Source organism: Cyprinus carpio, chromosome B16 (assembly GCF_018340385.1).
Source record: "Cyprinus carpio isolate SPL01 chromosome B16, ASM1834038v1, whole genome shotgun sequence".
In the NCBI taxonomy this organism is placed as follows: Eukaryota; Metazoa; Chordata; class Actinopteri; order Cypriniformes; family Cyprinidae; genus Cyprinus; species Cyprinus carpio.
Genome location: NC_056612.1, coordinates 11,466,466 through 11,490,315, shown reverse-complemented (window position 1 = coordinate 11,490,315; position 23,850 = coordinate 11,466,466). Strand labels below are relative to the sequence as shown.

General features: G+C 35.6%; 1 protein-coding gene across 5 annotated transcripts; it reads right to left on the bottom strand.

The window, feature by feature from the left end:
• Nucleotides 1-743: 743 nt before the first annotated feature.
• Nucleotides 744-19,230, bottom strand: kcnj14 (potassium inwardly rectifying channel subfamily J member 14). Of its 5 annotated transcripts, none has more exons than XM_042740727.1 (6): nt 19,036-19,230; nt 10,469-10,539; nt 9,943-10,266; nt 7,609-9,859; nt 6,137-6,454; nt 744-5,427 (listed from the first exon to the last, which is right to left on the bottom strand). In XM_042740727.1, exons 4-6 carry the CDS (start codon nt 8,662-8,664, stop codon nt 5,167-5,169), a joined length of 1,635 nt encoding a protein of 544 aa, XP_042596661.1. In that variant the 5' UTR covers nt 8,665-9,859; nt 9,943-10,266; nt 10,469-10,539; nt 19,036-19,230; the 3' UTR covers nt 744-5,166. The 5 variants fall into 5 exon arrangements, with proteins under 5 accessions (XP_042596661.1, XP_042596665.1, XP_042596662.1 ...); XM_042740731.1 differs by having other exon boundaries at nt 10,469-10,536; XM_042740728.1 differs by lacking the exon at nt 19,036-19,230 and adding an exon at nt 14,314-14,717.
• Nucleotides 19,231-23,850: the final 4,620 nt, after the last annotated feature.

Genomic DNA, 23,850 nt, shown 5'->3' with positions numbered 1-23,850 from the left:
GGGCCAAACGACCAATGAATGGCGTTGAATGGATGACGCTTGTCTAGATTGACGTGGCAGCAGGCCAATGGCAGAGGAGCAGCAGGTGCCGCTGCAGGACTGTCGCGCGGTGGTGTAGAGACTTGCGCGCTCTTTGTTGACAGCAGCGCAGTGTGTCTGTCTGTGTGATGCGAGATTGATCCCTGAAGCTGGACGCCCCAGATTCCGCATTAATGCCGAGGAATCTGAAGATTCGGGTCTGGATGTCCGCGCCTAACAATTATAGTCAGAAATGGTCAAAATTTGAGGTGGCTACAGCTGTTTAAATTGAACACAAACAATATACAAAATAAAATGACCATTAAGCATATTATTTATTGATTTATTGACATACCAATTATACATAACATGTGACAAATGTGACAATCAAGCATGATGATGATGATTTATTATTTTATTATTTTTAATTAATATAATAAAATAATAATTACACAAGTCAGAAACATTCTAGAGATGATAAATTTAAATTGAGCATAAATGCACCATTTTTATAACTGATAAATACAATTACCATTTAGCATATATTATTATTATCAATAGTATTATTATTTTCATTTAATTCAATAATTAACATGTTGTTATTATTTTGTTATATTTAATTTTATTTTTTTATTTTGATACTATTCAGAAGTTATTTCTTATAAAAAAATCTTACTTTTTTAAGCACAAAAAATTGGAATACGAATAGAAACATAGGAGACAAGTCAAGAAAGCATGTTTTTTTTAATTCTACACATGTCCATGAAGCACATTCTGTCTTACAAAGTAGCAATGTGAATGGTATCAAAGGAACAGCAGAGGCCTGGACACTGATTGACCAATAACATAACTGCATTTACAAAATAAATAAAAATAGAACATGAGCCACCAGATGCCATGGTGAACTCAGGCATTACTGAATGATGGAGTGATAAAAGCATCTGATAATTCATCAGGGTGATGGATTTTCTTATTTATAAATGTATAAAACAAAAATGCAAGTAATAGGTCCAGTTAGATGTCAAACTAGGGTAACCGGACACACACACACACACACACACACACACACACACACACACACACACACACACACACACACACACACTAACAACAGTACTCACACAGGCCTATTAAAAGAATTTTGTGGTTATGAAGACTAATGATAAACAAGCAAGCTTACATGCAGAAAAATTAAAAATAAATGACAATAGCAAAAAAGTGGATACATATTCTATTCAAATAGAGGGCTAGATGTCTAAGATTCTCCTAATATAACAACTGTACATAGCCCTAAGTTTAACCTGCGATAGGGTTCAGTATGTTTTAGTCCACACCTAAAACTACACCAGTGGAGAGACACAACTTGAGAGACAGAGACAATTTATTGTTGCGCATTATTAGACTATGAATGTGCATTTGTATGACTTCATTTGGCCAAATATCCACAAAACTGTCTGTGATAGTAATGCTGTGCAATCATATATTAAAGCATAGGTATAATGTACATTACTGTTCAAAAGTTTGGGGGCAGCAATTAATAGTTTATTCAGCAAGGATGTATAAAATTGACAGTAAACAGTAAAGACATTTACAGTGTTACAAAATATTTATATTTAAATTAAATGTTGCTCTTTTGAACTTTATTATTATTCAAAGAAATCCGAGGGGAAATATATAATATAAAAATATTGAGCAGCACGACTGTTTTCCACTGTGATGATAATAAGAGATATTACATCAAATCAGCATATTAGAATGATTTCTTGAAAAAAAAGAAATCTTGGTATATCAGACCAATATTTTTTTAAAAATATATTCAAATAGAAAACAGTTATTTTATATTGTAATAATATATTACTGTTTTTACTGTATTTTTAGTCAAATAAATGCAGCCTTGCTGACTATAAGAGACAAAAACATTTAAAAACATGTTCTACAACTCCTAACTTTTGCATATTAGTTTAATACATATTTTGTGTAATATGATTATGCATGCAGCTACCGATAGCCAAGTTTTTTTCCACTTTTTGTGCTGTTTATTGTTAAAATGCATTAAAAATTTTGCCTGTTTCCTTCCAGTTGGCCTTTTACTGATGATGAAACAGTTGCATAAGTAAAATAAATAAATAAAAACTAATTATAATAATTTGTCAGTTATGCAAAGAGACATTGATTCGATGTTTGCTTTTTTCCTCATTTGAATTATCGTTAAATCTTTTTTAGAAAAAATACTTGGACAAAAACTTGGCAAGTGTCTCAGCTCTATTTAACACATTTTACCATATTCATATATAGACTTAAATAGATTTTTCTCAAAAGATCAGCATGGAAAATGTGGAAAATGTCTACAGGTTCCATCTGTGCCTGTAACATCCGCATAATACAACCTACATTTCTCCATTACTCCCTAAAACCTCAAAACAAGCAGGCTCACTTTCAAAGGCACACCGCCGGCAAACTAATTACAAAAACACACAAGAAAAAACCTGTCCAGCAACATACTTTAGGTCAGAATGTTTGTGTGGTTGTTTAAGAATGAATGGAAGACAGAAAAAACGAAAAATGCCCCAGTCATTACATAACAATACTACAGACCGTAATAATTCATTTACCTTAGTTACTAAATTTACCATAGTTACTACTACACAGTTATGAAACACTGAGAGAGAAAAAATTCAAGTCAACAATCCAAACAGTGGCTGATGACAGATTCATGTGCTGTCCAAAGAGTAAATATATAATATAAATATAAATATACCCATACATACAATTAGCTAATTCTTTTTTGGTCTGTGCAACTGTGACAAATATGTTACATTATTACAAATTACTCTGAAAGTGCTTCACATAATCTTCTATGTGTGTCATGATACAAAAATGCATTCACTTGAATAAATACAAAAAAATAAATAATATACAGTACATAAGAGAAACCACTTGAAAATGCTGCAGATTTTCAGTAGTTTCCTATTTTGCAGTGACTCTAGCAAGCATTCCGACATTCAATAAGACACAAAAGTTCTTGCAACAAGTAATTCGATTTTTGAGAGAGGACTTTTTTTTTTCTATTTCTTACTCGTGTATGATATTGTCATAAGAAGTTATGTGCAATAGGTATTTCTTTCCAATTTCTGAATTGTAAAATCGCTCATACTGGTTGCGGCCCCTAGGGGCCACTGTTGTGTCTTTATCAGGTACACATGCTGGAGCCACCGCAGCTCGTGTTGATTCTGAAAGATCGCCAGGTTCAGTCAGCCCACTGGGTCGGTGTTGCAGCTCTCCTCATGTCAAAATCACCTTCTCCATCAATCCCTCTATATTCCTCCACTCTTTCACTTCACTCCGCAGTTTGATTTGTTTTTGGTCATTAAGTCTTTGACCTCTTTTCAGTGTGATTGACCTGAATCTCCTGTGTTACTACGTTCCTCTGCACTCTGACTTAAACATTACCTTCGTCCTTTCTGAAACCTACCTGAAAGCTCTTTCCCAACAAAGCTCCTACTTTTCAGGGGGAATTCATTAAAAATGAATGAAGTGTCATTGAGTCCATTTAAATACGGTGCACTGCTAAACCAGTTAAGATTGCAACAGAGACAGGCCACTTGTATTACAGTGAATAAGAGAATGTTGAAATGCCCAAGATGGCGGCACTAGTATATAAAGATCTGCATGCCAAAAACATTTTTTTTTTTAAATCTGAAAGCTTTCTGACCCTTCTTAGACAGCAATGCAACTGACAGGTTCAAGTGTTGTCAAAAGTACCGACTTCGGTATCAGTTGGTATTGAAATTTTAAAAACGTCAATTTCCCGCTAACATTTGAGTGCTGTTGAGTTGATTCTTAAACACTGCTGTTTGGCCAATGTGTTCATGCGCTCAACAGATATGACTGTGATTGGCTACAATGATCATCGCTTCACGCTCTTCACCGATCGCTCACACAGAAGCACACGGGAGAATTTAAAAGCAGGCATCTGACAGATTTTAAACACTCCCGTGTGGACGTTTTTAAAATTTCAATACAGACTGGTACCAAAGTTGGTACATTTGACAACACTATGTTCAAGGCCTAGAAAGGTAGTAAGAACATCGATAAAATAGTTAATGTAACCTTAATTTTATGAAGCTACGAGAATACTTTTTGTGCACAAAGGAAACAAAAATAATGACTTTATTTAACAATGAATGTGGCAGCTGCATTGCTGTCTATGCAGGGTCAGATTTGCTGTCTTGCGAACTATTCTCACACTTTCTAACTTTCTACATTTTAAATGAAGAATGAAAGAGTTGGTTGTGACATTGAAGTCATACGACCGTGGTGTAGTTCGTTTATAGACTATGTTTAGCTTTTTACCTCTGGCGATTGTATTTAGGCTTCAAAATTCATAGTTGTGGGTATTCATAGTTGTTTTCATTTGTGAAGATTTGTATGGTGAACAAAACGTAAGAATCATGAACTTTTGTTGGTCACAGAACTTATTTTCTGAAATAATGGAAAATTCTGTTGGCTTTTTTCGAGGGAACCAGGGTGATGCTAATTTCAAGGTTGGCCTTTTTTATTATTCATGTCAGAATATATTGCTGATTTTAAATTGAATTATGAGACTTCAGTGTTCCCCTACCTAATTTGATAGGACCTATGTATGACTAAAATAGCTGTGTTTCCAAGAGAGCCGCCTGAATTGACTTGCTTTGAAAGATACTTTGATAGCATCTGATAAAGCAGGATTACAGGGGTTAGTGAAGAAGACACATGCAGAAATACTGCACTAGTGCAACCGATTACTGAATTCACCCCACTGTCTTGCTATCTTGCTCTTTCGTTCTCTTCTCCCAGGCGGTCAGGGGCCCCTTTCCCTCTTCTATTCTCCATCTTTTGTGCATTCTGTCTTCTCTCAGCCCATCCTATGCATGACCTAATGTAATTAATCAGTCCTACATTGTCCCTTTACGGTCCTCTTTGCCTAAGTCCCCTGTCCAAGTCTGTCTCTCCAGCCCTTTGTCCATTAGCTGGTTCTCTCTCTTTCTCCCGACCCCTGGTTCCAACTCCTCCCTCCATCCTGACCCTTTCCCTTTCTTTCTCTATCTATCTCCCTTTCTTTATTTGACCGCTGCTTTCCCCTGTGCCCTTTCATCCCAGCCACATGGCTCAGTGTATGTGTGGGTGCTCACTGCAGGAGTCTTGTCGAGATGGTGGTGCGGGCCGAACGAGAGAAGGGGATGCACAGTGGGATGGAGAGAACTGGTCAGGGCAGGAAGGGACAGAGGGGGAGAGCTGCAGAGCCACCTCGTTCTCGTAACAGAAGGAGGAACGGGAGCCCAAGATGTACTTTTTCTCGGCTAACTCTTTAGCGCTGCAGGTGGGTGTGTCCGGGACCTCGTAAGTCCTGTTGAAGTATGAGTAGTCCACCTAGAGGTGGGGAGGACACATGACAAATACAAGGCATAACTAGATTTGCATTTCTAAAAGAGTCGAGAAAAGTATATTGTTATTTTAGTTAAGACAAGTTTTTGGGATTAGTCATACATTCAAAAAAATTTAGCAGGAGAATTATCACTATATGCACCGCCATCTTTACAGCATGAAGTTGGTTGTAGATGGTTTCTATTATCGAGAGATCGTATTTATTTAGAATTGACTGATATTCAGAAGTGAATTTAGAATACCTTTTTAAATTTCAATTCAGTTTAAATTCCAATTCAGTTCCAATTAATTAAAACTGAGGTAAAATCAGATTGCAGGAATTTAAATTAGAATTTAAAAATGCTTGAAAAAAAAACACTTTATTAATATTTTGTTTCCCATGAGATCGGGTTGATCATATTTTATTTCATATTCATATTTTTCTCTCTGAATTGCATTTCCAGAACAAATTCTTTGTCCTGTCATTTGAATTCAAATTCTTGTGGAAAACGGCCAATTACTTTCAAATTATGAATTTTGAATTTGTCCTGACCCTATCTCTTATCAACACAAAAATTGACACAGGGTTGCTTATTGTAGTTGCTTAGTAAATAAAGTTGCCATATCAAGATTTATTTTAATTTTTTATTCATTTATTTTTCTATATATCTGGCATCACTTTCCACCCTCCATTTTTTTATTCTCTGTGTCTCACCTGGTAGCAGTTCTTCCTTTCATAGAGCACAGGTTCAAAGCGGTGACCCCAGAGGATCTCAGAGGCCAGGTATGAAGACCTACATTGGGTTGTCATGGCAGTGGCCTCCACCATGCCCTCCAGGATCACCACCACTTCCATATCTTTGTCTTCCTCTAGTGTATGTTTGTCCATCTCAAAGAAAGGGCTCTCCTCATTAATTTCATGCACAATTGTCACAGGTGACACCAAAAAGATGCGATCTGTTCCTGTGTCAAAGCCGACATTGAGGTCTGCATTGTCCAATGGCAGGAACTCACCCTCAGGGGTCACCCGTGGCTGCAGGAAAGGTGAAAAGTGCTGTTTTACATACAGTAGATCAACGTTTTAGTCATTTTTATTGTTTGACATAAATGTCATTTAGCATATTTAGATAAGTTAATACCTAGTCATTTAATATGTATTAATTACAGTCCATTTTATACAGACTGACATGGCACAATTTTTGTCAATGAAAACATTTTAGCAGATGATAATATGTAAAATGGTGAAAACACCTGTCTGTAACGTACCAAACTTGAACTAAATTTTCCACAGTTTTAAACAAGTTATGAATATGTTTTTACACATATCATAGATTTCAAAGTTCACAAAATTTCTGCCAGTAATTTCGACCTCCAAGTCGATGTTATGATAGCAGCATTGTGTTGTAATCAGACACATTTTATGATAAAAAGTGATAAAAGCTGTCTTCCATGGACAAATCCAATCTGTGTTTTTGTAGTGACATCAGGATGTGTTAGAAACAGTAGCACTGCATGTGGATTTGAACACAATAAAAGACGAATATAAACATGATCTTCACAGACATTCACACACCTACACGATGACACATTTGAATACATGTTTACAAGAATAAGATTTCATTCACTCTTAAACAAAAGCATACCGACACAAATAATTTAACCAGGCCGTTAAATTAAGTCACACACACACAAACACACACACAGGGCAGATATGCAAGACAATGGTTTGCTCTGGTAAAATTAATCCCCTCTGCAAATCTTATAAACCTCTGGTATGAGCTTGAACAAAACAAGCCGTTATTAACCACACCAACTGTCCAGATGTCAATCTCTCTCATTCTTTATTCTTTTTCATTTACTCATCTCACCATGTATTCTACCTTCATGCAAGGTTTTTCTTTCTCATATACACTAGACTACCCTTCAAAAGTTCGTTAAGATTTTACAGTATAATTTATTGAAAGATGTCTCTGTCTCACCAAGGATGCATTTATTTGATCAAAATACAGTAAAAATGGTAATATTGTGACATATTATTACATATTACAAAATGTAATTTATTCATGTGATGGCAAGCCGTGTCATACCACACAGTGGAAAAGCGCCATTTATGTAATGTGTGAATTGCATTTTTATTCTGTTTAAATGAACAGACAGGACAAGACACAAACACACCTTCTCACTGACCTTCAGTATCTGTGCTCGTACATGGGCCTCCACCAGGTGGCTCTTGCGCAAGTTTCCCACTCGCCACATCATGCAGAGTTTCCCGTCCCTCATGGCCACTACGGCCACTTCCGAGAACACCAGTGTTTCATTGCGCTTCTTGGGCTTGGCAATCTTAGCCATTACCGCCCCAATGATGAAAGCGTCGATGATGCAGCCCACAATGCACTGCAACACGACAGCCAGCACCGCCAGGGGGCAGGCCTCGGTAACGCTCCGGAAGCCGTATCCTATAGACGTCTGCGTCTCCAGAGAGAAGAGGAACGCCGCCATGAAACTGTTCACCTGCTGAAAGCAGCGTTCCTCTGTCTCTGTCACCGTCTCCGCTCGACTGGAATCGTCTGCGGGTTCCAGAGGAGCCAGCGAGGAGGAAACAGATGAAGGAGAAGATGAGGAAGATGATGCCGGGGGCACCAGATCCCCGTGAGCGGCGGCGATGAGCCAGAACATGAAACCAAAGAGAAGCCAGGAGAGCAAGAAGGAAAGGGTGAACACCACAAGCATCCAGCGCCAGCGGATGTCCACGCAGGTGGTGAAGAGGTCGGTGAGGTAGCGCTGGCCCCTTTCGCTCATGTTGACGAAGGTGACGTTGCAGCGCCCGTCCTTGCCTACAAAGCGCCGTCGGGGCCGGCGGGACTGGCCTCGACGTTCGTGGGGCGGCAAGGGCGAGAGGGAAGACGAGGACTTTTTCTTGCTCCTCTCCCACCTCCCTTCTGCCCCAGACTCCCCCCTGAGCGCCGAGCCATGCCCTCCTCCTCCTCCTCCCCTCCTCCCTCCCCCTTCTTCATCATCATCATCGTCATCCTCTGCATCATCATCATCCTCATCCCTCTCTCCACTCCTTCCTCCATTGCTATGGTGATAGTTCAGCAATTTGCCGTTACAGTTGGGCGACAGAAGTGTGCCCGACTGGGAGGAAGTGACATCATCACTCTGTGCCAGCCTCATGACTTCCTCCTCATCCAGCGGGGTGTCCACAACCGCACTGAAGCGCCTCTTTACCCGAGCAGCCCCCATTATTGGTGACCGCAAGGTGGCTACAAAATGTTCAGAAAAAATGAAGCTTTGCCAGATAAATCCAGGGTCAAAATATGGACGCAATGATATATATCCAAACTATGAATTGTAGACTGTATTCCACAGTGAGGCTTATGGCCTGAAAGAGTCCGTATTATCATTCAGATCCCGGCAGCCAATCGTTGCCCAGAGACGGAACACAATCGCATTAGAGATCATCTCTGACATCATCAAAGAGTCTCCACTTGGGTGTTCCGTCCACTGTCTGCTAGTAATAAACCAGTATTCCTGGACGATTTTACTGAACGCAAAGTTCCAAAGTTGTTAGATGCAGTAAATAAAGAAAAAAATCCAGTTTCAATGCAGTTTCTCAGCTTTAGCAGTAGTTTTCTAAGGTTAGGTGTTGGACAGAGACTAGACAAAGGAAAAAGGTGCTGCTTTAGTTCTATGCGTAACATATAGCAGCTTCATAAGAAAGTGAGCAACTAAAAGGCACAAACAAACAAGGCGAAGCTCAGGCAGAGCAGAAGGATGAAGGAAAACTGAACTTACATAACATGAAGGAAAAACATAAACAAGCCTCACATATAGAGGGAAACTGAAAAGAACATGCACTAAACTGTCTAGAACTTATGTGTGTAATAAATAACAGCGTGCATATACAGACCAATCTTTCCCTTTGGGACCTCTTCAGCCTTCCTTATTTAAATGGTGAGAAGTTTAAAGACACAAGAGAGACGTGCAATTAATATGAAAACTAGTCAACATTTCCTAATACTTCACAAATGTGACCTCTTTGCCTTCAATATTGAGCAAATATAACTCTGGAACAGAACAACTCCATTTCTCAATCATATTAGACATCAGAACAATTAAAACAGTGACATTCTGTCACAGTCATGTTTCCATCTCCAATCTGGTTTCAGCAGATTTTCCAGTCTCATACCAAGAGCCCAGTTCTCCAAAAGAAAGGGACATTTTGGTCTAGAAAAACTCTTGACTGAAGTTCTAAAACTGAATTATTATAGTGCACACATTACAGTAGTAAGAGGTTTAGGGTGAGATGAATTATGACTTGCTGGTTCACTTTGATCTCTCCAAAAGCTTAAAAAAGCTAGGCGATCCTTTGAGATCTTCCTCAGAGTCCAAGTCCAGTTTGGTCATCAACAAAACACATGAAACTGGTGAAATGTTCCTAAAAATGAACATTAAGTCAGATAAATTTTTAATGTCGTAGATTTAAAAAATGAAATGATTGGGAAACCGAAGTGGTGTTACCTTTTCATACACCTCCTTTGAGGAACCTGTATTTCGAGGCTTAATGAACGTGATAGAAAAAAGAATCTTTAAAAACGGTGTCTAGTCATGAAAAGCCCACTTGAACAGGAACGTATTCAAGGATGAAATTGGAAAGTATAACACTCTAAAGAAAAAGGACATTTCTAAAGTGAGAGGTGACATAAGGTTTCATCTTCAAATATTTGTAGTAGAATATATCCATGGCAAATGCAACTCAAGAATAGTTTGTCAGGTCCCTGTCACGTTCCTTAATATTCGAATCTGCGGTTTTTGCGTTGAGGACATCACAGTCTCTGTTAACTCCTAGGGAGAAAGCATAATATGAAAGTTAAAATGAAATTTAAGGACTAGATAAAACTAATAAATGTATCTCTCTGTGACATGAAAGTTGCATTGCAAACATGCTCAATATATGCTGATTATTTATCTCCAAGAAAATGTCATAATTCCAAAATTCTAACAAACTTTTTTATTTTATATATTCATAAATATAAGTTATAATTACCAGTGCTGGCAGTTAATGAAGTGCATAGATCATCCCGTGTCTTCTTTGCACTTTTAGTCAGCAGAAATCTGCTGAAAAAGATAAAATATTATGTAAAAGATTAGTGTCTTCCTAAAAAGTCATCGGCCCCTCAAATTGAAAAGTAATTAATTAATTAATTAATTAAAAAATAATGATAAAAAAATAGCTGAGTCATTCTGTAGCTGTAAACCATAGATGAGTAATTCCACATTTCAGTAATAAAAATTATAAATGTGGTATTTGTTTACTTCTAATATCAAACATATAAAAAACAATATTTCAATTTGTTTAATAAACAGACTTTCAATTTAAACTGCATACACTTTAACCACAATAAAATGTCAAATGTTACAATACTTTCCATTCCATTATAATTGCTGTGTTTATATTTTTTTTAATTCCACTCTGTGCTTCGATCTTTTTTTAATATATTTGAAAAACCACCTTGGCCTTGACTTTAAATAAGTTAAATACATGTCTCACAAGTCATTTTTAAGCAAAAATATTTTGCTATAGTGCCATGTGTGTGGTTCACTAAAGGTTTTGGAGAGTGTGTGAGTCACATCTTATCTCACCACCAGTCTTTGACCTCTGACTCTAACCTCTACACACTGTAACCTAGGGCTGTGTGTATGAGAGAGATCTCATTAGAGCACCAAACCTATTGATTAACACATACACCAGTGCTGCTGAAAATATACCATTGACAGAGAGCCATTCGGTATTCATGTTCTCTAATAAGTTCATCTGCAGCAGTTAATATGCATATTATAATAAGTTATCTCCCTAAATAAAGACTAATATAAATAATGAAAGATTTCTCCTTTTGTAAAAAAGCTCACATGCAACAGGTATAATTTTAATAACACTTGAATGTATTGTGCTCAAATAATGACAATAAGTGTCATTATGAGTGACAATTAAGTGCAACAGTCCTGTTTCTAAAGTAACCTTAGAATATAATACACTTTAACACTCTATAATTAAAAAACAACTTTTAAATACTTTATAACTGTTTAATTATTGTGTGTGGAGGTCTATTAATTATTGTGTGTTTGACCTCATACTGAATTAGCATGCAAATAAAATACTGAAAGGATGTAAAATAAAGCAATAAGCCCCAAGAAGTCATGGTTTACAGTAAATTTATAACAGCTAAGGGGCCTTGTTAGGCACGACGCGAAGTAGGAGTATAAAGCTTAGCTGTTACAAAAATCACTATAAACCACAGCTTTTATACAACGGTTATTCCACATACGTAGTAAGGTTTTACATAATAAAACAGAGGAAATAAAGAGTAATGATATAAATAAAAACATTATTCTTCCACCAAATAATGTAGTTCCTCAGAAACAGTTGTGCTTCCAACAAAGTGGTTGTAATTTACAACAGCTTCGAACGCGGCTCAACCAATCAGAATCAAGGACTGGAACTATCCGTTTAATAATTCAAATTTAAACATTGAAATGAATATATATATATATATATATATATAGATAGAGAGAGAGAGAGAGAGAGAGAGAGAGTATAAGTAAAATAAACAAACAAACAAAAAAAGCCTGTAAAAAATAAGGCATATTTTGCAATTTGCACTATTTCTAAGCAAATTTTTAAATTAATTAATTAATTGTGAATTTGCTTATACAAAATTTCAGATGTTCTTGCATTTAAGCGCAAGACGCTTGAGAACTACTGTCATTAAAGCAAAAAATAAAAAAATATTTTTTCAAATTATCCTTATAAAATATAATTTATCTACTAAAGTGGTCTCAAATTTTTAAACAACAACAAAAAGTTTTTTTTAACATTATCAACTATTTTCAGTGAACTTCATGTATAATACCAGTCAGACTCTCTCACTTTCTCTCTCCTTATCTTTCTGTTCCTCATGTTGGAGTTGGTGTCTGGTGAAATCTCCCATGCTGCTTATGAGAGCTGAGTGCTCCTCAAACACCCCTGATCCTCTCCAGCATGTGCTGTGTTCAGAGGTGTGAGATATGGGACCAAGGTCAGCGTGATACGGGACATTCAAGATAATTGCTGGCAGAGCACCAATGCAGCAGTGCCAGACTTATGTCGGGGGCAATTAACAGAAAACTATCGAAATCTATGCAAATCAGCTCAATGGTTACACAACAATCAACTTTTGACTACATAACAAGCTTAGTAGCTTTACACGCCCCATCTGACTCCAGAATATTTTAATAACAGAAGTTGAACAATTTTTTAAGGATAAGCTATTTCAACATAAATGTCCCAGTGCTCTATAAATATCAGTTTTCAACATCACAAGTTTATTTTCTCTTATCTCTCTGACACTCAGATTGCGTTTGTCACTCTATCTTTCCTGAATTCTCTCTCTCTCTCTGTCTTTCTATCCCTCTCCCAGATTGCATGTCCATGTTCAAGTGTTATGAAGGGAGATTAAGTCCCTGTGAAAATCATTTCAATAATATTCTGCCCAGTGAATAACCTTTTGATCTTTTCTCTCTAACATACTCTCTATTTCACCTTTTCACAAATCTGAGGGGGATAATCTTATGGAGAAACTCTAGATGTATGCTATTATTACATCACATGGCTGAGGTCATGCAGATTTCTAAAGTACTGTATGTGAAAGTCATTTTACTTTAGCAAGGACTGACAATGCAGACTCATATTCTATATACTTTATGCTTTTACAGGCCCTTTGCAGATGAGAAACATTTGTTTCTAAAGTAACAAGTAGTATGTTTTTCTTTTATTTATAGTATTGACAACTTTATGTAACCAAGAAGCATATGTGTTCTAAACCACCTTGGGAATATTATGTTTCTGGTTTTGATTTGATAGTTTTTAACAGTTTTGGTTCCTGAATGGTTCCATAAATGATTTTTATGAAACATTTGGAAAAATGGAATGCAATTTTGATTGTCCTCAGCAGTCTATTGCCAAATTAGATCATTTGAGATTTCAACAGAATAACAAATACAGTATAATAAATAAGAAATAAATGTAATTCTTGTATAAATAAATAAAGTGTTTACTTTTAACTGACATAGAAAACATGAAAACCATTGTTTATCTAAAAAAAAGGAACTGAAGAATAAGGATTAGGTACAGTATAATATAATATTACTTCTGCCTAAACCACACAATGTACTATACAGACTCCATTCAAACTTTAAAAGTTACTATTAAAAAAAAAATTAACAAATATCAACATCATCAAAATATTTGCACTTTTGCATTGGCTATTTTACTTGCATTTATTTGCATTCTGAACTCTGAACTAATTTGTAGTCTTATCATCCATATATATATATATATATAGATAACACTTAACAATAAGATTTCATTTGTTAACATGAGTTGACGAACTAACAATGAAAATAGTACTTATTATAGTTAGTTATTGATGTTAATTTCGAAATTTACTAAAGCATTATTAAACTCAAAAGTTGTGTCTATTAATTTTATTCAATGAACTTGAGGTGACATTAACTAACAGTGAATATATCTGTATTTTTTTTAAAGATTAAAAATACAGTAATATTAGTTAATGCATTAATGGAACCTAAATGTAAAGTGTTACCCATATGTTTAAACATATATAGCTGCACCTGCAACAAACACAAGATTCATACTGAGAGCCATAACAATGTTAAAGAGGCAAAATTTAATTTGCAGAAAATTAACGCCTAAAACTACACTGACCAGAGACATACTGGAAATGCTGATTAAGTGAATAAAACATTAGAAAAGAACTAATTGTTTTAAAATGATAATGCTGATCTAACAACCTCAGTAGTATTGGTACATGGTGGAAATGCTTGCTATGTCACCTGCAGCAGAACACATGCAGTAATCCAACAGCCCACATACAGCACAACCAATCCATAGTGTCATCGATTCCTCTATGCCACGAAATGAGGCCACAAAATGTCCATGCATTCACATGGCCAGGCTGTGTCTCTCTCAGTTTCCCTCTCTAGCTCACTCACTTTCATTCCCTGATTTTCTGTCTGCTTCCATCTCTCTCAGTCTAGATATGCCAGAAGTGTGCAATGAGATTATATGATCCAGTCAGCCTGCAGAAGCCTGGCTGGAAACTAACTCACGTTAATCTGAGTGGAGTAATGAGAAAGTATTAACTACAGATAACATCACTCTCACTGCATTTCTACACTATAGGCTTCAGTACAATCTCCTAATCATTAGAACCTAATGTATGCCAAGAAGAGCCAGACTAAATCTGTTAAATTTATGAAAGGGGAATGACCATTTTTTAAATCTTAAAGGAATATTCTGAGTTCAGTACAAGTTGAGATCATTCAAGAGCATTTGTGTTATGTTAATTACCACAAAAATCATTTCAGTGCATCCTTTACAATAATGGACATGAATGCGGCCAGTTCATAAGTGTTAAAATTCTGACCATTTCAGTAATATAGCTACACAATGTTAATAATTTGCATGTTAACATGATTTTATTCTGTTAAATAAACGCTTACTAACGTCTTGTGAAGTTGTATCCAACTTTGCCACCATAACAACACAAAAACGACTGGAATTTAAACTGCTTTACAGCTCAAATAATACATACGTTTTAACAGAATAATGTTACTGCTTTTATAAATTTATAAACTCTCCATTTCTGTAATTTTTTAACCTTTTCTGTATAAATTTATATCCAATTTTACAACTTTGTCATATGACAACACAAAACAGCATAAATAATAAACAAGTTTTAACAGAATAATTAGCGATTGTGCTTTTACTAAATTATTAGCTCTACATTTTTGTAAAAAAAAAATAAAAAAAAATAAAAATTTAAAAACCCTGGTAAAACTTTACTTAAAGCCTTTAAGTATAATGCATTATAAAAGTAGTTTTAATGCATTAATTATGCCTCATAATGCACCTTATAATGCACTAATGCACTGTACAATCTCATGAATAATTGTAACCACAGTTAATACATTATATCACTTATCAATTCATTGTTACACTATGCATTTTAAATTCAGTTATAATAATTTACGACAAGATATAATGTATTACAATGCACATTATAAATAAATATAATGCATTATACCATTTAATAACCCTTTATAATGCATTAAAAGTGAAAGTGACAAGTATGGTGACACAAAGGCTTTAAGTAAAGTGATACTAAAACAATTTTTTTCTACAATTTTCTGTATTAAGATTTTTTGTTGTTGTTGTTGTTTTTTGTTGTTTTTTTACAAATTTTACAACTTGTCACCATGAAAATCCTAAAATTACTGTTTTTTTTATAGCTCATACACAGATTTCTGTTTTTAAGACCTCCAAATATTGGCCACATTTACTTTTTTAATCTTAATCTACATTTCTGTTTGTTTTGTTGTTGTTGTTTTCTATCAATTGAGCTAAACTTGAATTAAACCCAGAATATTCTTTAATGAATACATTTTGAAAAAACATAATCATTCTTTATGCTTGTCTTTCTCCAGAGTGTGACATAGCATATATGCCTAATTCTTCTAAACTCTCTCCTGCACATAATATTGTGCTCCTTATTCATTTCTCTGTCTCCCTGGTTTCTACACTGTGGTCTGTTGCTGCTGAGACAGCACCACTTCAACCCCAGGAGCTTATAAAGTGTTGTGTTACCTTAGATATACGTGGGAGTGCTGTATTTGTATGGACGAGCCAGAACTGACAGGACTTACTACCCTATTTCTTGGTCTTTGCAACCTTATTTCTATAGGACACTACACTGACTTTATTATGGGTTATGAATTCAATGAGGAATCATAGAATCATAGAACTATCATAGAACTAATAGTGTGCATGAGTATATTTATCAAACATTCATTATGATAAGATCAAGCTAGTGCATGTTTAGTTGGTGAGGGAATTACATTGTACTTCGAACAACAGATCAAGAACGCAGGTTGACATGGAAAGAAACACAGATTTTCAAAGGCCCTGTTGCTCAAATGGTACTCATGAGCATCGCTCTGAATCATTCAGTGACACACGGTTATTGTGCATGTCCGGGAAGGTCCGTATCATAAGGTCCAAATCATGTAGGACAGGTTGCCAACAATATTTAAATCCCATCCTGCAGTAAAACAGATATTTAGAAGTACTTACAACGAACTATCTTGGTCCTGTTCAAACCAAAAATAATAACTATAAAAAATTATATTAGTGCCCACACCAATGTATAATAATATTATAAAGTTATGTCACTTTAAATGCTCTGAATTCTGATTGGCTGTCACTGTTTTTATCATTCATCAGCTCAATGTGATTCCAACGATCCGCTGTGTCGTTATCACTATAGCTGTGGTTCGGACCTCCCCCTGTTATTAAAACTTTATTGTATAATAACAAAAACGACAATAGTTGGAATCACTTTCAGAACAATATTTTCCAATGAACAAAAACATAACTGACATCCAATCAGAAATTAACCAATCTGAGCATCTAAAAGTGGCAGGCGATGTAATTACAGTCCACACTACCATAAACAGAATGTAATCATCTGTTGGTGTAGACACTAATATAGTTTTCATTAAAGGTCAATACAATTTTTTTCATAGTTTTTGTTCTTGGTGTGAACAGGCTCTAACTCCTTAAAATCTCAATATAGTATGAGAGGACATAATTTAGTCCTAATAAAGAGGACACTGATATTCTGACATTCAGTATACTTCAATGTAAAAGTTCAATAAACAAGAGGGTTACTCTTACTAATACAGTTCACATTTCCAAGCAATAGTGCTTTCTTCCTGAATAAATCAGCATTACTGAACAAATTGGTTGAATGAATAATTCAATGACTCATCATGATAAAGACAGTCACTTACTTCCACCTACTGTCTAAATAAAGTCACCTGAAAAAAATTTCAATGAAAAATCCCCACTAAAGACTGACAGATTGTCTATAGATTTCTGATTGATGCTGGTTATATTCCACACATCTTACATGCAAGCATATTTTAATAGAAATATCTCTTTTCCAATGTTCATCATCTCAACCATCTCAGACTCAATTTTCTCTGTACCTCCTACAGCTCTGCCTCTCGCATTCTTGAAGATTAATTGTTGGAAATAATGCATCAATCTTTTCATCTCATTGTTATTTTTGCTTTGCAGCGTTTCTTCTGCTTATCCTCTGCACACACTAAAAGAAATTTAAAAATGTAGCTTGTCAGACACATATCAAAGGCTCATTCTCATGTGATTTATCAAAAGTCAAATTAATACATAACTATACACTGCAAAAAAATAATGGCTAGATTAAATGGGAGAAAGCATAACACTCTCTATCGCTTTCAGATTTTCTCTATCACATGGAGGAGGAGGATGGGAGATAAAGAACTAATCCTTTAGTCTGAAATAGTTCAGCGTTCATTTTCATATCACCACATAAACTCAAGCCCAAATTCTCCTAATGAAAGTGATCAAGATATTGCTTATAAAATCATTTCTAAAGAAATCAACCTTTTTACTCTCTCTGTGAGTCAAAGAAAGAAAGCACTGATTCTTAGAACTAATGACCTTGAGGTTAATCTCACTCAACTGCAAACGAATAATACTGTAAACAGCACCAGATGAAGAAGAGAGAAATGAAACAAAAATCCTCTTTGCAGCAGGACTAAAGGAGGACAGTTATATCGATCTTAAAAGAGAAAAAAGCCAAATTTAGTGTGCAATTGTCTTTCTTTGTAGTTAAATAAAAAGTTAATGCAGCAGTTTATAAATGTTATGCAAAAAATTCGACTATAAGATTAATTTTGATAGTGGACAAAGACTACAGTATATCACCTACAAATCTAGACTTCTTCATGTAGTTATAAATATAAGTACTATGTAGGCTATAGAATTTATAGAAATAAAAAATAAGCTACTATTAAATCTACAGTATAAGCCTTGAGGAACCATTTTTATAACTTTTAATAATGACATTAACAAACATTATAATATAGGACTAGTTGTTTAATAGTTTACTAAAAATAGATAGAAATGTCATGAACGTTTTCACAGATTTTCGTATTTTTGTATTTCCTATTATATTCATATATATTTGAATACATTCTGATCTCTATTACCTATTCATTTTTTAAATAGTGTATTTCATAGAAACGCATGCAACTAAATGTAACACATATTTTCGACAATTACTTAATAATTAATAAAGGTTATTAAGCCTATAAAGTTAACAGTGTTTCGGCTGCTGTGAAGGAGGCCTGACTAAAATGCCTTTCACCTTGAGACTTGAGAGTTAACTAGTTTTATTACTCATATTTTTGTGTTGTAACAAAGACCTCAAAAGCATACTAAAAACAATTAACCTAAATGTTGAGCAAATCCAGTAAGAAATGTTTTGTTGTTTCGTGTTTTCTAAACCATTACCAGACAGGCTATATGGTTTAATCCGGCAGGCTACAGTAATGAACTACGTCATTCACACCTATAGTATATGTACAATCGGTTTTCTTAAATACTATATAAACAGCACTGACAATGGAAGTCAAATCTGAAGTTAGAAGAACAAAAACGACACTTACCGGCTCGTGCACAAATTCCCATCACATTACCCTATAGTCCATATGAGCGTGATGTCTTTTCAGTTTCTATTTAATTTATATACATTTTATCAGTTCATATTAAACAGAAGATAAAGCGGCTCCTGACTGAGGATGCGACGGATTTAAAAAGCTTTGCGGCGCGTGAAAGTGTTGCGTGGGCGCTCTCCGCGCGCGCTGCTCTGCGTGGTCGCTATCAGCGCGCGCTCGAAAGTTTTAAGTGACGTTTTGAATCCGCTGGTATCTGTATCTGCTTCTTTTCAGTCTATTTATTCGTGTTTGCTTTGTGCTTGTTTCATGAAGTTTTGCTTACAGTAACAGTAATCTGAATGTTTTGGTGAAGTGATGTTGCACTGTTACGTCATATCAGCAGTGTGTTTGGATCGCAGTATCACAGTAAGTAATTATGGGTAATCTAAACTCTGAAGTGGATATGACAGACACATACAGCAGCAGAGTATAAAATGTGTATGTCAAAAATACGAATAGCCTACATTAAAAATACCCTTTATCTCGCATGAGTCCAATAAATAAATAAATAAATAAAAAGATTGAGATTGATTAATGGAAAATGCTCTCCAGGCACGGAAACAGAGAGGCTGATAGAGGCAGGCTGACATGACTGAAGAGAAGTGATTGGCTATCCACTGTTAAGTAATGTTTTATTATGGCATTATTACATATTTGGTTAGCCTACATTATAGCCAACGTGTGCTGGTCATAAATATGGAATGATTGGATTATATTTTACAGCAAAAAAATGACCAAATATGTGGAGGTTTTGGATAAGCTGATACAAATACATTTAAGTAATTAAACTGATGATTGAAATAACACCAAAAGTCAACCTTGTTTATTTTCATGTGAGCTGAGGTTACGCATATCAACCACTAGAGGGCGGGATGTTTCTATTTTTTTTCAGACTGAACAAGTTTCTCTATTTTCGGTGAGAAAGAATACTGTTTTCATCCAAAGACTTTGGGCACTTGCTGAACCGGTATAAATTTTTACAGCTAACACGGTTCACTGTGAAAAAGTGGCTTGTTATATAAGTGCAAAAAAAAGAAGCAAAAAAAAAAAAAAAAGACACTCACCTGGACATGGTTATACTGTGACTGACTTAGAGGGAGGAATGAATGTGCCTCGAAATGTAAAAGAATGTGTGGTTTTACAATAAAGTTGATCTGTTTTAAGTTTACAAGATGACAGTGGCTTTAACAGCCATGTAGCCTACATTCGCAGTTTTAACATCCCATTTACAATATATCCATGTACTATTATTTTTTGTACAGCCTTATAAACTTTAGGACATTTGGACTTGTTTTTGAGAAATGCAGATTCCCTCCAGTACCACTCTCTGTTTTTAGTCTGTTTTTCCACACTTCGTCACTATAATTTATTCTGTCTGACTGGATGATATATGCTTTCAATAAAAAAAGAATATTGCAGTACATTAATTAAATAATAATATAATTATTTAATGTTACTGTATAAAGTGATATAAGGGACATGGAACTAAGTGTCCTTTTACTCACATAATGTCTGAACTCTGTGGCTTTTCTGTGATCAGGTACAATGATGTAAGACAAGGTCACACACAAACTGCTTTAGGCTATTTTGTCATAAGTATTTTGAAATGAAATGGTCAGATTCATTATATGATTGGAAAATTGCCCAATTAATAAAAATGGTATTTCAGTATTCAAAAAAGCCCACTTAAGTGATGCATCTCAACACATGTACTGTGACGTATATACCCCATGTCAGTTCTTGGAAAGCATTACTGGTTAATTTTGATTATATAATCTAACTTTCATGAATGCATATGTAATCCTGTGCTACCTTTCAGCACATGTTCAGTGTGGTCCTGGAATAAGATAAACATCCAGCTGAACAGAAGCCAATCTCCACTGGAGTCTGATCCACTCGCTGTACCTTGGGTTGCCAGATCTATAAAACGGTGAACTGAAAGTCAGATTCACTGAATTTGCTTTTTGTTCTAGCAGTGGAAAAAGACCCAAAACAACACAATTTTGAGATAAATTTGAGTTAACTAGCCTTGAACCAATTTCTTCATGTCACCATCAAAATTAGTAGTAGTAGTAGTAGCCTATTACTTTTAGCATGCTCTGTTTTGAGTAATAGAATACGAGCTAACTACTACTGAAATTCTGCCAGTGAACATATTTAGGAAATGTGTGAACGTCATTTCTCTGAAGACAATGTTCCCGTATGGCCGAGGTCAAAAACAGACAACTTTGCAAAAATGTAAAGGATGGAATTTTTTTGTCATCGGCTGGCCTACTAAAACCATGGACTCTCTCAAAAATAATTCAGTCTCATAAAACAAATGCACATTTCTAAGTTTAAGTGAAATTAAAGATTACATTCTGGATGGAGATTTTTAGTGAGCCTTGTCTGCAGGTTACTTTGAAATGCCAGTAGAATTAGAAGTGACTTCATCATTCAATCATTGAATCAAGTCATTGAATCATTCAGTCAAACGAATCATTTTCAAGAACTTAATAAGTGTGACAGAGAATCATTTAGTCAAACGATTCATTCAAATGCACTGATTCTTTCAGGAATGAAACAAGAGGTGTGTCTCAACATTTTTTGAGTGTCCCCACACAGAAAATTCCAAAAAAGTGGACACTTGTGCACTCAACTGTCACAGCTTTCCTTAAATAGTGGAGGGGGAGGGGGTATTATACTCCGATGGTTGAGTAGGGTGAATTCAATTCAACTGGGACATGTTTTGCCATTGAGATAACTGGGAAAAAATGGTCCAGTAATCTTGAATTAACCCTACATCAGGGGTTATCAACTCTAACTAATCCTCGAGGTCGACTTTCCAGCATAGTTTAGCTCCATATTTGATCAAATTCACCTGCTTGTGACTTTCTAGTAATCCTGAAGGCCTTGATTAGCTTGTTCAGGTGTGTTTGATTAGGGTTAGAGCTAAACTCTGCTCAGCCCTGTTCCTGGGGACCCACTGTCCTGCAGACTTCAGCTCCAACCCTAATCAAACACATTAGAACCAGCCAATCAAGGTCTTCAGGGTCTTTTGAAAAGTCACAGACCAGGTGTGCTGAAGAAGGTTGGAAAAAAACTTTGCAAGACAGTGGGTCCTGAGGAGCAGGGTTGAAGAGAGTTGACCTCTTGGGTTAATTCAGGATGGCTGGACCTGCAGGAAAAGCCAGAAATGAGAAACCCTGCCCTACAAAGTGCATAGTAAGTGCATAGTGTATAGTAAATCAGCTAAGTACCTCTATTTTTGAGTGAGATGTTGAATCATTCAAGTAAACCAATTTGTTCAAAATACCAATTCAATCAGTTGCGTTAGACATTCCTCCAACACAGTCTGTTTAATGGTCGACTTGCACATAAATTAGATGCATTGAAAATCATTAGACTTTCTTTTGCTGTATCTATGCTGTGTCCAACATCACATACTCTCTGAGTAGGTAGCCTACTTTTTTTAAGTAATTACTTCGCAACTGTTTATCTCTGTTGTATATAATATGAATGTATTCTAGACTTTTGACATTCAGCATGTTGTCATTGTCATGTGACCTACCAGCACAAATTTCATCTCAAATCCTCTCTGTTGTCCTCATGGGATAGTAAAGTGTACAAAAAAGGCAAAGCAACAAATTAATGTTATTCAACTATGTTATTCAAAAAAAATCAGATGTAATTTAATTGCATACTTTTCTCAGTAACCGTAACAGATTACAGTTACATTTATTTTGTAATTAAATTGCATAACAGCGTTACATGTAATGAGTCATTGAATAATTCACCTTACCTATTCATTCCAAACCACTGATTCATTTAGGGATGGTACTTTGAGTGTTGCTTGTGAATAACAGCTTGTGATATTACTGTATGTCAGCCTGCTGTGCTCACTGATCAAGTTTTTGGTCCAAATTATGAATTGATAAAAACAAACGTGTATGTGCGTAAACACATGCATGGTACTTGCAGCATAGATACAGCAAAAGAAAGTCTAATGATTTTCAATGCATCTAATTTACATGCAAGTTGAGCATTAAACAGACTGTTTTGGAGGAATGTCAGTCCTTTGTCTTTATTACAGAGGACTACTGAAAGTGACGTGAATATAAACATCAAGACCAGAGATGAAAGATCAATATTTCATCTTGAGCTCAACTAATCAGTCTGCAGGGAAACAAAACCGTTTGTTACACGCAAAAATGTCCGCCCATTTAATTAAATCTGCTGTACGGAGAAGTCAAACAAGTGGGCAATCTGTCAATGGGCTGATGAAGACTTTGGAGAATTAATTAACATAATGTAAGCAAAGCACAAGGGCGGTTTACAGCCATTTAAAGGGTCTGTGATTATTTATGTCAAGGTACCATAATCAGATTGTTTTTTGTTAGAAACCCCTGTGCACTGGCACAGCACAGAAACACACACGTGGGTTGATCCAGGGGTCTCAGTGGGGCTGGACAAGTTTGTCTGGCAATTATGATCCCTTTGATGTGAAGGGAGACACCCTGGGAAGGGCAGGACCTTAACCTTAAGCTTTAGGCATCAAGACCACCAGGAAATCTGATGTGTTAATCTACATAGAAGCCTCACGCCAGCAATCACTGAGAAATGAGAAGATGTCTTTTTTATTCAGAAATTTTTGAGGGTCTGAAAAGGGCAATGTAAACCTGAAATTGTAAAATCAATTGCTTGATTAATGTATTTGATTTCAAAACCCTTCAGAAATGTTTTCACTTACAAATGAGGAACATCACAAGCAAAAAAAATATTCAAAGT